The sequence below is a fragment of the Oncorhynchus gorbuscha genome, linkage group LG12 (genome assembly GCF_021184085.1).
Source record: "Oncorhynchus gorbuscha isolate QuinsamMale2020 ecotype Even-year linkage group LG12, OgorEven_v1.0, whole genome shotgun sequence".
Classification (NCBI taxonomy): Eukaryota; Metazoa; Chordata; class Actinopteri; order Salmoniformes; family Salmonidae; genus Oncorhynchus; species Oncorhynchus gorbuscha.
In genome coordinates this window covers 77004418-77020793 of record NC_060184.1, presented here as the reverse complement: position 1 = coordinate 77020793, position 16376 = coordinate 77004418, and the positions used below count along the sequence as shown (strand labels likewise).

At 47.1% G+C, this 16376-nt stretch overlaps 1 protein-coding gene across 1 annotated transcript in view; it reads right to left on the bottom strand.

Moving 5' to 3' along the window:
• Positions 1 to 16376, bottom strand: part of LOC123991413 (reversion-inducing cysteine-rich protein with Kazal motifs-like) — a 95644-nt gene that overhangs the window by 60712 nt on the left and 18556 nt on the right. The window contains exon 2 of the mRNA XM_046292989.1: positions 2618 to 2676. Coding sequence (XP_046148945.1) covers positions 2618 to 2676 — 59 coding nt within the window. The remainder of the gene's footprint in view (positions 1 to 2617; positions 2677 to 16376) is intronic.

Sequence of the window (16376 nt, the reverse complement as noted above, 5' to 3'; positions counted from 1 at the left end):
GTGTTATCAACATAGGGTGAAGAGCTGTTGGTTGACTCTCACAAGGCCTGGGAGAATCCTGAGCCTGCCAGCACTCTCTGGCTTAGTGAACAGTCATGAAATTAGCTCTGGGAGATGTATGACCACTTAGTAAGAGCTTTCTAAAAGACGACACAAATGATGGGAGCTGGGAGTTACGTTGTTTTTGGTTGGTCTCCTTCACTCCTTCGTTGTTTTACTTCATAAATACGACCACCGTTGGATTCCTTGTGAGAAATTGCACACTTTAACTTGAGGTTATGACGTAACATCTGAATAATTTGTAGTAGAGTGCAGTAGTAGTAGAGCACAGTAGAGTATTTCTACACTAAAGCGGAGTTCAGGCCCAACTGTTGAACCAGATCTTCCCTATGACTGTGAATCATCCCCACCACCAGGCTTCTGCAATTGTTTGATTCTAGTCAGGGTGATAAAAACTGTCTTGTTCTGCTTTCTGTTCATGCATTCTCACCATTCATCATCATTACTCCATGTTCTATCTAGGTAGTATATTCTTATTCGTGAGGTGAAATAATTTACGCTGGGGATTGACGGACAGTAATTTCATACAGTCGCAACGTTCAAAAACAAAAGCAGATGTTGAGCCGATTTCTTGGCCGTTAATCAAAGAAATCTCCAGAACACTACAAAGGCAAGGCCAGAAAACGCCCAACCTACTCAGGCCATTTCTAAAACATTTTCCTCTCTTTCTCTCCGTCTTTGAAGGATTAATAAATGTCCTTTCAGAGGCTGAAGCCCTCCCCTCATCAAAGAGGTAGCCGACCCTCCATTAAGAAATAGAAGGGAGTTTACACGGAGCCCTGTGGCACACCCCTGAAAAAAACCTTTCTCTGCAGAAACATAGCAGCTTGGCACAAGGCTAACAAGATGGCCATTGTCCCTCTGTCCACTTCCCGCTTCTTTCTCTCTCTGTCACTCTCTTGCTTTCTCTCCCATCTATCTGTCATTTGTTTCTCTCTCTCTTTCTCTCCCTCTCTCTCTCTCTCCCTCCCCCTATCCCTCCCTCCACCACTCCCTCCCTCCACCTCTCTCTCCCTCCCTCCACCTCTCTCTCTCTCCCTCACCTCCTCTCTCTCCCTCACCCCTCTCTCTCCCTCACCTCTCTCTCCCCCTCCCTCCACCTCTCTCTCTCTCTCCCTCCCTCCACCTCTCCCCCCCCTCCCTCCACCTCTCTCTCCCTCCCTCCCTCCCTCCACCTCTCCCACCCTCCCTCTCAGTAGCAGGTGCAGTGCTGGGGACAGGGCAACCAATACAGCATAAATTAGTCTCTCTCTCTCGCTCTCTTTAAAGGGGAGGGGAGAGTGGTGCTGGGGGTACTCCCCCAATAACAACCCATCTAAAATGGGCTAGGGGTTAACTGTGTCCTGTGTACTGTGCGATCAACCCATATTGATTCTAGGCCTTCCAGATGTCTCATGTCTTAGTGATGTAAAGAAGAAGCTGAAGGTAATAATTCATTAAAGCTCTGCCTTGGCCGATTCCGATGATAAATAACAATAAGATGCAGAGAGAGAGAGAGAGAGAGAGAGAGAGAGAGAGAGAGAGAGAGAGAGAGAGAGAGAGAGAGAGAGAGAGACAGAGAGAGACAGAGAGAGAGAGAGAGAGAGAGAGAGAGAGAGAGAGAGAGGTGGGTGGGTGGGAGAGAGAGAGAGAGAGAGAGAGAGAGAGAGAGAGAGAGAGAGAGACAGAGACAGAGACAGAGAGAGAGAGAGAGAGAGAGAGAGAGAGAGGAGAGAGGTAGAGAGAGAGGTAGAGAGAGTAGAGAGAGAGGTAGAGGGAGGTTAGAGAGAGCGGGTGGGAGGGAGAGAGAGAGAGAGAGAGAGAGAGAGAGAGAGAGAGAGAGAGAGAGAGAGAGAGAGAGAGAGAGAGAGAGAGAGAGCTAGAGGGTGGGAGGGAGAGAGAGGGTGGAGAGACACAGAGAGAGAAAGAGGATGGGTGGGTGGGTGGGTGGGTGGGTGGGTGGGTGGGTGGGAGAGATAGAGAGAGGGTTGGAGAGAGAGGGTTGGAGAGAGAGAGAGAGAGAGGGTGGGAGAGAGAGAGAGAGAGGGGGGGAGAGAGAGAGAGAGAGAGAGAGGTGGTGGGTGGGAGAGAGATGGGGGGGTGGAGAGAGAGAGAGATTTTTCACTTTTGTATATTATCTACTTGCTTTGGAAATGTTAACATATTTTTCCCATGCCAATAAAGCCCCTTGAATTGAATTGAGAGAGTGTGGGGGGGGGGCATCAGAGAGACCCTTTAACTGCTCTTAGCTCAAATGGGAGACAGGGAGAACGTTTATACAAGCTCTCATTGCTACAATTCATCACATAGACTGCCCAGCTACAAATAATACGGAGACCATCGTTCTGGGGCTCTTTCACTCTAATGTATGCTGTCTGTCTGTATGTCTGTCTTAGCGTGTGTGTGTGTGTGTGTGTGTGTGTGTGTGTGTGTGTGTGTGTGTGTGTGTGTGTGTGTGTGTGTGTGTGTGTGTGTGTGTGTGTGTGTGTGTGTGTGTGTGTGTGTGTGTGTGTGTGTGTGTGTGTGTGTGTGTGTGTGTGTGTGTGTGTGTGCGTTTTCAGTCTGTGGCCTCCCTTACCTGATCGCATGCTTCCCAACATGGTGAGAGCTCCTCAGCATGGTGGCAGCAGGAGGAATCTGTGGAGGAAAAACACAGACAGACAGAGAGAGTGAGGGGGGGAAAGATAGAGCAAGAGAGGGGGATAGAGAGGGTGTGGGTGAGAGAGGAGTAAAAGGCACTGCATGGTCAAACTGACACCTGCATTGGTCATTTACGGTGACATGGCCTCTGCAGAAGTCAGGACTTCACACTTCTTGCGCTTCGCGGAGGTGTTGTCAAGGAAGTTGTCAAGGTAGTGAGTTTGTGTCTATACAGGACCTCCCACCCTCACCTACGTCAACCAATCATCTCTCAACCAGCTTCATGAGGTAGTCACCTGGAATGCATTTCAATTAACAGGTGTGCCTTGTATAAAGTTCATTTGTGGAATTTCTTTCCTTCCCAATGCATTTGAGCCAATCAGTTGTGTTGTGACAAGCTAGGGGGGTATACAGAAGACCTATTTGGTAAAATACCAACTCCATATTTTAGCAAGAACAGTTCAAATAAGCAAAGAGAAATCCATCTTTACTTTAAGACATAAAGGTCAGTCAACGACGAACATGTCAAGAACTTTGAAAGTTTCTTTAAGTTGCAAAGACTGTCAAGAGCTATGATGAAACTGTCTCTCATGAGGACCGCCACAGGAAAAGAAGACCCAGAGTTACCTCTGCTGCAGAGGATAAGTTCATTATAGTTACCCGCCTCAGAAATTGCAGCCCAAATAAATGCTTCACAGAGTTCAAGTAACAGACACATCTTAACATCAACTGTTCAGAGGAGAATGAAGGACTAAAGGACACCAATAATAAGAAGAGACTTGCTTGGGACAAGAAACAAGAGCAATGGACATTATACCGTTGGAAATCTGTCCTTTGGTCTTAGGCATGCTGCAAGGAAGCATGAGAACTGCAGATGTGACAGGGCAATAAATTGCAATGTCCGTACTGTGAGATGCCTAAGACAGCGATACAGGGAGACAGGACGGACAGCTGATCATCCTCGCAGTGGCAGACCATGTGTAACAACACCTGCACAGGATCGGTACATCCGAACATCACACCTGCGGGACAGGTACAGGATGGCAACAACAACTGCCGGAGGTACACCAAGAACGCACAATCCCTCCATCAGTGCTCAGACTGTCCACAATAGGCTGAGAGAGGCTGGACTGAGGGCTTGTAGGCCTGTTGTAAGGCAGGTCCTCACCAGACATCACCGGCAACAACGTCGCCTAAGGGCACAAACCCCCTCATCGCCGGACCAGACAGATGCCAGCTGAGAAACGCTGTTTGCCTGTTTGTCTCGTCCCGACTCGCGACACGTTCATTACTATGAGACAGCTGGAGATCACATTTGAATATCGAAACAATGTTGCAAATGTCGGAGAGACAGACAGGAAGGTTTATACAAATCTCCACTGTTGAAAACTAAATGTTAGTCTAAAAGAAATGTGAGATAATGTCTAGATGCTTTTTAAAGTGGAGATCAAGTTTATAAATTGCCTGGCTGGGCTGATGAGACAGTGGATTGCGCAGTCAGATGGAACAGGGTAAATAGGCAATTTAATGTCATAGATTTAGCCGGTGGTAATTTGTGGAATAGACACCGGCTGGAATGCGGTTTTTACAAATTACCATTCAGGATTAGACCCACCCGTTGCATAAGATAGAAATAGGAAACATAGACAGTCGGTAGCCTATAATTAAGACATTTGAGAGTACCCAACCCTGCAAGTTAAAAGGATGTATTATTTAAATTCTGCATAATGGCTCAGCATTTCATCAACTTCACTGCTTCAGTTTGTTGCCATATGACTGGTTTCACATTTTTCTCCAGTGATTATAAGGTCAAATATATCTAAAACAAATGTCATTACCTCTTTAAGGAATACCTAGGATAGGATAAGTAATCCTTCTCACCCCCCCCTCCCCCTTTAAGATTTAGATGCACTATTGTAAAGTGACTGTTCCACTGGATGTCATAAGGTGAATGCACCAATTTGTGAGTCGCTCTGGATAAGAGCGTCTGCTAAATGACTTAAATGTTAAATGTATATTTACAATCCCCTTGTTCATTACTCATTTACCTAGCTCTTATCAAGTTGTAAATTACAGTGCATGGAGAATGGTGTTTCTATCGGAAAACATAAAGTAGACGCTTCTTCCTCTTGGAACCGACCGGTAGGTTCGCTAGACTTTTAAAACATATTTGTTTTATTCTTATATACTGTATATATTTTGTTTGTTAAAACTACAATACCATATAAACAATACAAATGGCTGTTCCCATGTTCTGGTCAGTGGGTGCTCTGGTCAGTGGGTGCTCTGGTCAGTGGGTGTTCTGGTCAGTGGGTGCTCTGGTCAGTGGGTGTTCTGGTCAGTGGGTGTTCTGGTCAGTGGGTGCTCTGGTCAGTGGGTGTTCTGGTCAGTGGGTCAAATCAAATCAAATCAAATTTTATTTGTCACATACACATGGTTAGCAGATGTTAATGCGAGTGTAGCGAAATGCTTGTGCTTCTAGTTCCAACAATGCAGTGATAACCAACAAGTAATCTAACTAACAATTCCAAAACTACTGTCTTATACACAGTGTAAGGGGATAAGGAACATGTACATAAGGATATATGAATGAGTGATGGTACAGAGCAGCATACAGTAGATGGTATCGAGTACAGTATATACATATGAGATGAGTGTGTAGACAAAGTAAACAAAGTGGCATAGTTAAAGTGGCTAGTGATACATGTGTTACATAAGGATGCAGTCGATGATGTAGAGTACAGTATATACATATGCATATGAGATGAATAATGTAGGGTAAGTAACATTATATAAGGTAGCATTGTTTAAAGTGGCTAGTGATATATTTACATCATTTCCCATCAATTCCCATTATTAAAATGGCTGGAGTTGGGTCAGTGTCAATGACAGTGTGTTGGCAGCAGCCACTCAGTGTTAGTGGTGGCTGTTTAACAGTCTGATGGCCTTGAGATAGAAGCTGTTTTTCAGTCTCTCGGTCCCAGCTTTGATGCACCTGTACTGACCTCGCCTTCTGGATGATAGCGGGGTGAACAGGCAGTGGTTCGGGTGGTTGATGTCCTTGATGATCTTTATGGCCTTCCTGTAACAACGGGTGGTGTAGGTGTCCTGGAGGGCAGGTAGTTTGCCCCCGGTGATGCGTTGTGCAGTCCTCACTACCCTCTGGAGAGCCTTACGGTTGAGGGCGGAGCAGTTGCCGTACCAGGCGGTGATACAGCCCGCCAGGATGCTCTCGATTGTGCATCTGTAGAAGTTTGTGAGTGCTTTTGGTGACAAGCCGAATTTCTTCAGCCTCCTGAGGTTGAATAGGCGCTGCTGCGCCTTCTTCACGACGCTGTCAGTGTGAGTGGACCAATTCAGTTTGTCTGTGATGTGTATGCCGAGGAACCTAAAACTAGCTACCCTCTCCACTACTGTTCCATCAATGTGGATAGGGGGGTGTTCCCTCTGCTGTTTCCTGAAGTCCACAATCATCTCCTGAGTTTTGTTGACGTTGAGTGTGAGGTTATTTTCCTGACACCACACTCCGAGGGCCCTCACCTCCTCCCTGTAGGCCGTCTCGTCGTTGTTGGTAATCAAGCCTACCACTGTTGTGTCGTCCGCAAACTTGATGATTGAGTTGGAGGCGTGCGTGGCCACGCAGTCGTGGGTGAACAGGGAGTACAGGAGAGGGCTCAGAACGCACCCTTGTGGGGCCCCCGTGTTGAGGATCAGCGGGGAGGAGATGTTGTTGCCTACCCTCACCACCTGGGGGCGGCCCGTCAGGAAGTCCAGTACCCAGTTGCACAGGGCGGGGTCGAGACCCAGGGTCTCGAGCTTGATGACGAGCTTGGAGGGTACTATGGTGTTGAATGCCGAGCTGTAGTCGATGAACAGCATTCTCACATAGGTATTCCTCTTGTCCAGGTGGGTTAGGGCAGTGTGCAGTGTGGTTGAGATTGCATCGTCTGTGGACCTATTTGGGCGGTAAGCAAATTGGAGTGGGTCTAGGGTGTCAGGTAGGGTGGAGGTGATATGGTCCTTGACTAGTCTCTCAAAGCACTTCATGATGACGGAAGTGAGTGCTACGGGGCGGTAGTCGTTTAGCTCAGTTACCTTAGGTTTCTTGGGAACAGGAACAATGGTGGCCCTCTTGAAGCATGTGGGAACAGCAGACTGGTATAGGGATTGATTGAATATGTCCGTAAACACACCGGCCAGCTGGTCTGCGCATGCTCTGAGGGCGCGGCTGGGGATGCCGTCTGGGCCTGCAGCCTTGCGAGGGTTAACACGTTTAAATGTCTTACTCACCTCGGCTGCAGTGAAGGAGAGACCGCATGTTTCCGTTGCAGGCCGTGTCAGTGGCACTGTATTGTCCTCAAAGCGGGCAAAAAAGTTATTTAGTCTGCCTGGGAGCAAGACATCCTGGTCCGTGACTGGGCTGGATTTCATCTTGTAGTCCGTGATTGACTGTAGACCCTGTCACATGCCTCTTATGTCTGAGCCATTGAATTGAGATTCCACTTTGTCTCTGTACTGACGCTTAGCTTGTTTAATAGCCTTACGGAGGGAGTAGCTGCACTGTTTGTATTCAGTCATGTTGCCAGACACCTTGCCCTGATTAAAAGCAGTGGTTCGCGCTTTCAGTTTCACGCGAATGCTGCCATCAATCCACGGTTTCTGGTTAGGGAATGTTTTGGTCAGTGGGTGCTCTGGTCAGTGGGTGCTCTGTGGGTGCTCTGGTCAGTGGGTGCTCTGTGGGTGCTCTGGTCAGTGGGTGCTCTGGTCAGTGGGTGCTCTGGTCAGTGGGTGCTCTGGTCAGTGGGTGCTCTGGTCAGTGAGTGCTCTGGTCAGTGGGTGTTCTGGTCAGTGGGTGCTCTGGTCAGTGGGTGCTCTGGTCAGTGGGTGCTCTGGTCAGTTGGTGCTCTGGTCAGTGGGTGTTCTGGTCAGTGGGTGTTCTGGTCAGTGGGTGCTCTGGTCAGTGGGTGCTCTGGTCAGTGGGTGTTCTGGTCAGTGGGTGCTCTGGTCAGTGGGTGCTCTGGTCAGTGGGTGCTCTGGTCAGTGGGTGCTCTGGTCAGTGGGTGCTCTGGTCAGTGGGTGTTCTGGTCAGTGGGTGCTCTGGTCAGTGGGTGCTCTGGTCAGTGGGTGCTCTGGTCAGTTGGTGCTCTGGTCAGTGGGTGTTCTGGTCAGTGGGTGCTCTGGTCAGTGGGTGCTCTGGTCAGTGGGTGTTCTGGTCAGTGGGTGCTCTGGTCAGTGGGTGTTCTGGTCAGTGGGTGTTCTGGTCAGTGGGTGTTCTGGTCAGAGGGTGTTCTGGTCAGTGGGTGTTCTGGTCAGTTGGTGCTCTGGTCAGTTGGTGTTCTGGTCAGTGGGTGCTCTGGTCAGTGGGTGCTCTGGTATTCCAAATATTCCTGAATACAAAGCATTATGTTTGAGGCAAATCCAACATGGGCGGCAGGGTAGCCTAGTGGTCAGAGCGTTGGACTAGTAACCGAAAGGTTGTAAGTTCAAACCCCCGAACTGACAAGGTACAAATCTGTCGTTCTGCCCCTGATCAGGCAGTTAACCCACTGTTCCTAGGCTGTCATAGAAAATAAGAATTTGTTCTTAACTGACTTGCCTAGTAAAATAAAGGTAAAAAAATCACATCACTGAGTACCAATCCTCATATTTTCAAGGATAAAAATAAATGGAATGGACCTAAGCACAGGCAAACCCCTAGAGGAAATCCTGGTTCAGTCAGCTTTCCAACAGACACCGGGAGACAAATTCACCTTTCAGCAGAACAATAACCTAAAACACAAGGCCAAATAAACACTGGAGGTGCTTACCAAGACATTGAATGTTCCTGAGAGGCCTAGTTACAGTTTTGACTTAAATCGACTTGAAATTCTATGGCAAGACCTGAAAATGATTGTCTAGCAATGATGAACAACCAACTTGACAGAGCTTGAACATTTTTAAAAGAACAATTTGCAAATATTGTACAATCTAGGTATGCAAAGCTCTTAGAGATTTACCCAGAAAGACTCACAGCTGTAATCGCTGCCAAATGTGATACTAACATTGATTGACTTAGGGATGTGAACACTTGTGTAAATTAGATATTTCTGTATTTAATATTTAATACATTTGCCATAATATCTCAAATCATATTTTCACTTTGTCATTATGGGGTATTGTGTGTAGATGGGTGACCAAAAACATACCAGAAAGCATAGGGCATTATGCCTGCATGTTAGTGTGTAAGAGAGAGAGTGTTTAGATATTTATTTGTGTGCCTATGTATGCATGTGTGTGTGTGTATGTATGTGTGTGAGAGTGAGATGGTGAGAGAGTGAGAGAAATCGAGAGCGAGAGAGAGCGCGCAGGCGCGCGACAGAGAGAGAGAGAGAGAGTCTATCTGCATCAGTGTTCTCTCTGCGTAGCCTACCACAAAAACAATAGTCAGTCTCATTGTTGTTGTTCTGAGGTGAGAGAGACTGTTTGATAGGCTACACTAAACAAAAGCACTTATCATGTTGCTACGATGGTTTCCATTGGCTTGTAACGTCACTATATTCATTATGAGGCTATAAAGGCCTGGGAGTAAACACAAAGACCCAGCGTGACACACCACAAAGAGGAAGACATGAATGTTACGAGGGGCGCTTGGCTAACAGCTTAGCGCCAAACCGCACCACAAAGAGGAAGACATGAATGTTACGAGGGGCGCTTGGCTAACAGCTTAGCGCCAAACCGCACCACAAAGAGGAAGACATGAATGTTACGAGGGGCGCTTGGCTAACAGCTTAGCGCCAAACCGCACCACAAAGAGGAAGACATGAATGTTACGGGGCGCTTGGCTAACAGCTTAGCGCCAAACCGCACCACAAAGAGGAAGACATGAATGTTACGAGGGGCGCTTGGCTAACAGCTTAGCGCCAAACCGCACCACAAAGAGGAAGACATGAATGTTACGAGGGGCGCTTGGCTAACAGCTTAGCGCCAAACCGTACCACAAAGAGGAAGACATGAATGTTACGAGGGGCGCTTGGCTAACAGCTTAGCGCCAAACCGCACCAAAAAGAGGAAGACATGAATGTTACGAGGGGCGCTTGGCTAACAGCTTAGCGCCAAACCGCACCACAAAGAGGAAGACATGAATGTTACGAGGGGCGCTTGGCTAACAGCTTAGCGCCAAACCGCACCACAAAGAGGAAGACATGAATGTTACGAGGGGCGCTTGGCTAACAGCTTAGCGCCAAACCGCACCACAAAGAGGAAGACATGAATGTTACGAGGGGCGCTTGGCTAACAGCTTAGCGCCAAACCGCACCACAAAGAGGAAGACATGAATGTTACGAGGGGCGCTTGGCTAACAGCTTAGCGCCAAACCGCACCACAAAGAGGAAGACATGAATGTTACGAGGGGCGCTTGGCTAACAGCTTAGCGCCAAACCGCACCACAAAGAGGAAGACATGAATGTTACGAGGGGCGCTTGGCTAACAGCTTAGCGCCAAACCGCACCACAAAGAGGAAGACATGAATGTTACGAGGGGCGCTTGGCTAACAGCTTAGCGCCAAACCGCACCACAAAGAGGAAGACATGAATGTTACGAGGGGCACTTGGCTAACAGCTTAGCGCCAAACCGCACCATAAAGAGGAAGACATGAATATTACGAGGGGCGCTTGGCTAACAGCTTAGCGCCAAACCGCACCACAAACAAACCAGGCCCAGGCCCGATTCTTGTTGATTTAAACTCACAAGACACTAAAAACAAATGGTTATATATAGCACCAACAAGGGTTCCTCTATCATTACAACCATTTTTGAGCTACATAGACTTATTAAAAAATTATAGAATAGTACTTCTAGAATTTCTCAATCAAAAAGGTTCTACAGATGACCTTATAAAGAACTATACAGGTTTTAAAAAATCCTGGTTATCCATATTATATTGTATATCATTTTTATTATTGTGTTAGTTGACAAGTTGAATCAGGTGCGCTAGCTCTGGAACGGCTGTGGGTCCCTAAGGAGAGAATCGGGAACCCCTGATTTATAGTGATTGGAAACCGTGGCTATCTGGCTTTGGAGCTTTCACCAAACTGTGCTGAAAAATGCTTCATTTACTCGGAGCTTCATTATCCTCTCACAATGCACATTAGTGACATCTGCTGGTCAATAAATAGCGGCGAGTGATTCTCAGATAGATTTTTTTTCTTCTGTTTTCATCAAAACTGTGGCGCAGAGGTAAGTCGCTGTCTTTAGTAGCCTATAATCATCACACATCATACTTGTCTTTAAGTTTATTATTTTTCACAAACTGAATCTATGGCATTGTTTAGTATTTTTTATTTTACTAGGCAAGTCAGTTAAGAACAAATTCTTATTTTCAATGAAGGCCTAGGAACAGTGGGTTAACTGCCTATTCAGGGGCAGAACGACAGATTTGTACCTTGTCAGCTCAGGGGTTTGAACTTCCAACCTTCCGGTTACTAGTCCAACGCTCTAACCACTAGGCTACCCTGCCTAGTATGCTTAAACTCTTTTGGGATAGGGGGCAGCATTTTCAATTTTGGATGAATAGCATGCCCAGAGTGAACTGCCTCCTACTCTGTCCCAGATGCTAATATTTGCATATTATTATTCGTATTGGATAGAAAACACTCAGAAGTTTCCAAAAATGATGTCTGTGATTATATAACAGAACTCATATGGCGGGCGAAAACCTGAGAAAAATGCAACCAGGAAGTGGGACATTTGAGGTTTGTTGTTTTTCAATGCTTGGCCTACCGAAGACACAGTGGGATATGTACAAAGTTGCACTTCCTACGGCTTCCACTAGACGTCAACCGTCTTTATAAACTTGAAGGAGGATTCTACTATAAAGGAGGGGCTCATGAGACCTCTGAGTCTGGCAGAGTAATTTGAGCGTTTTCTGTATTGTTGTCTAATGTTGTCGGGGCATATTATTCTGTTTTAATGTTACTCCTGAATCACTCTGATCATTATAATACAATATAATATAGTGCGGTAAAGTGGATTAGCGATGCAATGGTCTTGGACGGAGATAGTCTGTCATTAGAGGAAGAACTGTGACACGGTCTCTGTCCTTTTTATTTTATTTTTATTTCACTTTTATTTAACCAGGTAGGCCAGTTGAGAAGACCTTTATTTAACCAGGTAGGCCAGTTGAGAAGACCTTTATTTAACCAGGTAGGCCAGTTGAGAAGACCTTTATTTAACCAGGTAGGCCAGTTGAGAAGACCTTTATTTAACCAGGTAGGCCAGTTTAGAACACCTTTATTTAACCAGGTAGGCCAGTTGAGAACACCTTTATTTAACCAGGTAGGCCAGCTGAGAGCAAGTTCTCATTTACAACTGCGACCTGGCCAAGATAAAGCAAAGCAGTGCGACAAAAACAACAACTCTCTAGCCACTCTCGACCTAAGGGCCCCTTTTAGTGATTCAGAGTGCTAGGCGTCTCAAACACTCTCTCTCTCTCTCTCTCTCCTCTCCTTGACTTGCTCTCTCTCTATCTCCCTCTCTCTATCTCAATCGATCTCCCTCTCTCTCTCTCTACCTCTTTTCTGTGAATCTTGTCATAGTGAACCCGTTAACATGTGCTAGCACTTTGAGCTAGCCCTGCTACCGTGCCCCTGTTTTCAGTGGAATAGTAATAATGCCACACAACCCACATCAAAGGAATCCCCCTCTTTAAGCCCCTCCCCCAAACTCTCTCTCTCTCTCTCTCTCTCTCTCTCTCTCTCTCTCTCTCTCTCTCTCTCTCTCTCTCTCTCTCTCTCTCTCTCTCTCTCTCTCTCTCTCTCTCTCTCTCTCTCTCTCTCTCTCTCTCTCTCTCTCTCTCTCTCTCTCTCTCTCTCTCTCTCTCTCTCTACCCCACCCCTCTCTCTAACCAACCCCCCCCTTCGGATCAGTCCCTCTGGACCCATCTCCCTCTCCCCCTCACCTCTGCTCCTCAAACTACGGAGCTTCCCTCTCTTGCGTGAGGAGTAGCCACACGGAGGGAGTGCAAAGCTGATCAAACACGAATGAGAACCGGAGGGAGGGAGTAGCCACAACGGAGGGAGTAGCCACAACGGAGGGAGTAGCCACACGGAGGGAGCAGCCACACGGAGGGAGTAGCCACACCGGAGGGAGTAGCCACAACGGAGGGAGTAGCCACATGGAGGGAGTAGCCACAACGGTGGGAGCAGCCACAACGGAGGGAGCAGCCACTACGAAGGGAGCAGCCACAACAGCCTCTGGATTCCATTCTGGCCCGACTGACGTCATGTCGTGGTATGGAAGAAAAGGCCTCTGCTCCCTGACTCCATGGGTTCACTGGCTCCGTGTGTGTCTGTGACTCTGTGTGTCTGTGACTCTGTGTGTCTGTGACTCTGTGTCCTCCCCAGTCCAGGAGAGGAGAGGAAAGATAGGAAATAGACAGCGGAGGAGTGTTACCCATTTCCTGTCTCAACTTCCTGTCTCAACTGACCCACAGCCAGAGATGCTATTCCCAGAGAAGACGAGATATGGGTGGGGTTTGTAAACATGTAAACATGGAAAATCTTTTTGGACAGAGGGAAGAGGTGATAAGAGAGAATGGAAGAGATTCTAGCAAGATTCCAGAGGGAGAGGAGGGAGGCAGGATGAGCTGTATAGGGCAGGGACGGACATCCGCCGACCGCTAGCAGCCTAGAAGCACCCGCCGGAATAGCCTGCACTGTGGCGTCCGCCGGGCAGCACTACCCTTATCTTAACGAGCTGCCATTTTAAATGACACAACTGACACGCTGCAGCGGATCGTTTAGCCTCCAGTCCTTCTCCCGTACCCGTATGGACGTTCGCCTGACCCCTTTGTGCTCCAAGCCCCGGAGAGAGAGGAACGCGAGACATTCAGACGAGGCCCCCCAAAAAAAGACCCATTACCAACGGCAGGCAGTTGATAAAAGCCATGGCAACGGCACTAGTTCTGCTCTGCTCCAGCATTGTTGTGCTTTCTCTTTTTTGAGACCTTGTGACCTTTGTTTACATTGGGATGTTTCCTTTGGGATGTTTCCATTGGGATGTTTCCTTTGGGATGTTTCCTTTGGGATGTTTCCATTGGGATGTTTCCTATGGGATGTTTCCTATGGGATGTTTCCTATGGGATGTTTCCTTTGGGATGTTTCCTTTGGGATGTTTCCTATGGGATGTTTCCTTTGGGATGTTTCCTATGGGATGTTTCCTTTGGGATGTTTCCATTGAGATGTTTCCTATGGGATGTTTCCATAGGGATGTTTCCTTTGGGATGTTTCCTATGGGATGTTTCCTATGGGATGTTTCCTTTGGGATGTTTCCTATGGGATGTTTCCATAGGGATGTTTCCTTTGGGATGTTTCCTATGGGATGTTTCCTATGGGATGTTTCCTTTGGGATGTTTCCATTGGGATGTTTCCTTTGGGATGTTTCCTATGGGATGTTTCCTTTGGGATGTTTCCTTTGGGATGTTTCCTATGGGATGTTTCCTATGGGATGTTTCCTTTGGGATGTTTCCTATGGGATGTGTCCATAGGGATGTTTCCTTTGGGATGTTTCCTATGGGATGTTTCCTATGGGATGTTTCCTTTGGGATGTTTCCTATGGGATGTTTCCATAGGGATGTTTCCTTTGGGATGTTTCCTTTGGGATGTTTCCTATGGGATGTTTCCTATGGGATGTTTCCATTGGGATGTTTCCTATGGGATGTTTCCTATGGGATGTTTCCTATGGGATGTTTCCTATGGGATGTTTCCTTTGGGATGTTTCCATAGGGATGTTTCCTATGGGATGTTTCCATTGGGATGTTTCCTATGGGATGTTTCCATAGGGATGTTTCCTATGGGATGTTTCCATTGGGATGTTTCCATTGGGATGAATGGGACAATTACAAATCAAAACCAGATAGTGTTCAAAGATAGATGGGAGGGGTTGAGGGGAGCAGAAGGGTGGGACTAAAACAAATTAAAAAACAACTCATGTAAAATACACCGTGTCCGTAAAATGCATATAGGATGTATAAGCTGAACGTAGAAGTATTGTTCTCCATTAGTTTACTTCAATTAGGGGAGGGGGTTAGGGCAAAATAATTTAAAAAATGAAAAACATGTATTTAAAAAATATATTTGATATGGGGGATTGGAAATGATGCAGACAATTACATTGATAGAATCAACAATCTATATGCAATATTAAAGCTGATCTGCCCCCTAAAAAACAAAAACAAAAAAAAGAGCTATATTTTTGTGTCTTTTTGACCATTTCAATTGAAACATTTATTGACATCATCTTTGGAGGACAAAGTTATTGAACTAAAAGATCTGGAGTGTGTGACAGGCCAGGGGTGAATGTGAGTTTTCACACCCCTCAACTTTTTCCACATTAATTAGATCTAATTTACATTTTTACATCTAATTTACAGCCATTTGGCCTGGGTAGCCACTTGATTAGCTGTTCAGGAGTCTCATGGCTTGGGGGTAGAAGCGATTTTTAGGAGCCACTTGGAACGAGACTTGGCACTCCGGTACCACTTGCCGTGCGGTAGTAGGGAGAACAGTCTATGACTAGGGTGGCTGGAGTCTATGACAATTTTTAGGGCCTCTGACACCGCCTGGTATAGAGGTCCTGGTTGGCAGGACGCTTGGCCCCGGTCATGTACTGGGCTGTACGCACTACACTCTGTAGTGCCTTGCGGTTGGAGGCTGAGCAGTTGCCGTACCAGGCGGTGATGCAACCCGTCAGGATGCTCTCGATGGTGCAGCTGTAAAACCTTTTGAGGACCCATGCCAAATCTTTTTAGTCTCCTGAAGGGGAATAGGTTTTGTCATGCCATCTTCACGACTGTCTTTGTGTGCTTGGAACATGTTCGTTTGTTGGTGATGTGGACGCCAAGGAACTTGAATCTCTCAACCTGCTCCACTACAGACCCGTTGATGAGAATGGGTGCGTGCTCGGTCTTCCTTTTCCTGTAGTCCACAATAAACTCCTTCGCCTTGATCACGTTGAGGGAGAGATTGTTGTCCTTGCACCACATGGTCAGGTCTCTGTGATAAGCAAACTTAATGCTGGTGTTGGAGTCGTGCCTGGACGTGCAGTCATGTGTGAACAGGGAGCACAAGGAGGGGGCTGAGCACACACCCCTGAGGGGCCCCCGTGTTGAGGATCAGCATGGTGGATGTGTTGTTACTTACCCTTACCACCTGGGGGCGACCCTTCAGAATCCATTTGCAGAGGGAGGTGTTTAGTCCCAGAGTCCTTAGCTAGAACGGTGAGCTGTTGTCAATGAATAGCATTCTCACATAGGTGTTCCTTTTGTCCAGGTGTGAAAGGGCAGTGTGGAGTGCAATAGAAATTGCATCATCTGTGGATATGTTGGTGCGGTATGCAAATTGGAGTGGGTCTAGGATTTCTAAATGATGTTGATGTGAGCCATGACGTGCCTTTCTACGTGTCAGTAGTCATTTTGGCAGGTTACCTTAGTGTTCTTGAGCACAGGGACTATGGTGGTCTGCTTGAAACATGGTATTACAGACTCAGACAGGGAGAGGTTGAAAACGTCAGTTAAGTCCTCCCGGGTGGCGCAGTGGTTAAGGGCGCTGTTACTGCAGCGACAACTGTGCCACCAGAGACTCTGGGATCGCGCCAGGCTCTGTCGTAACTGGCCGCGACCGGGAGGTCCGTGGGGCGACCCACAATTGGCCTAGCATTGTCCG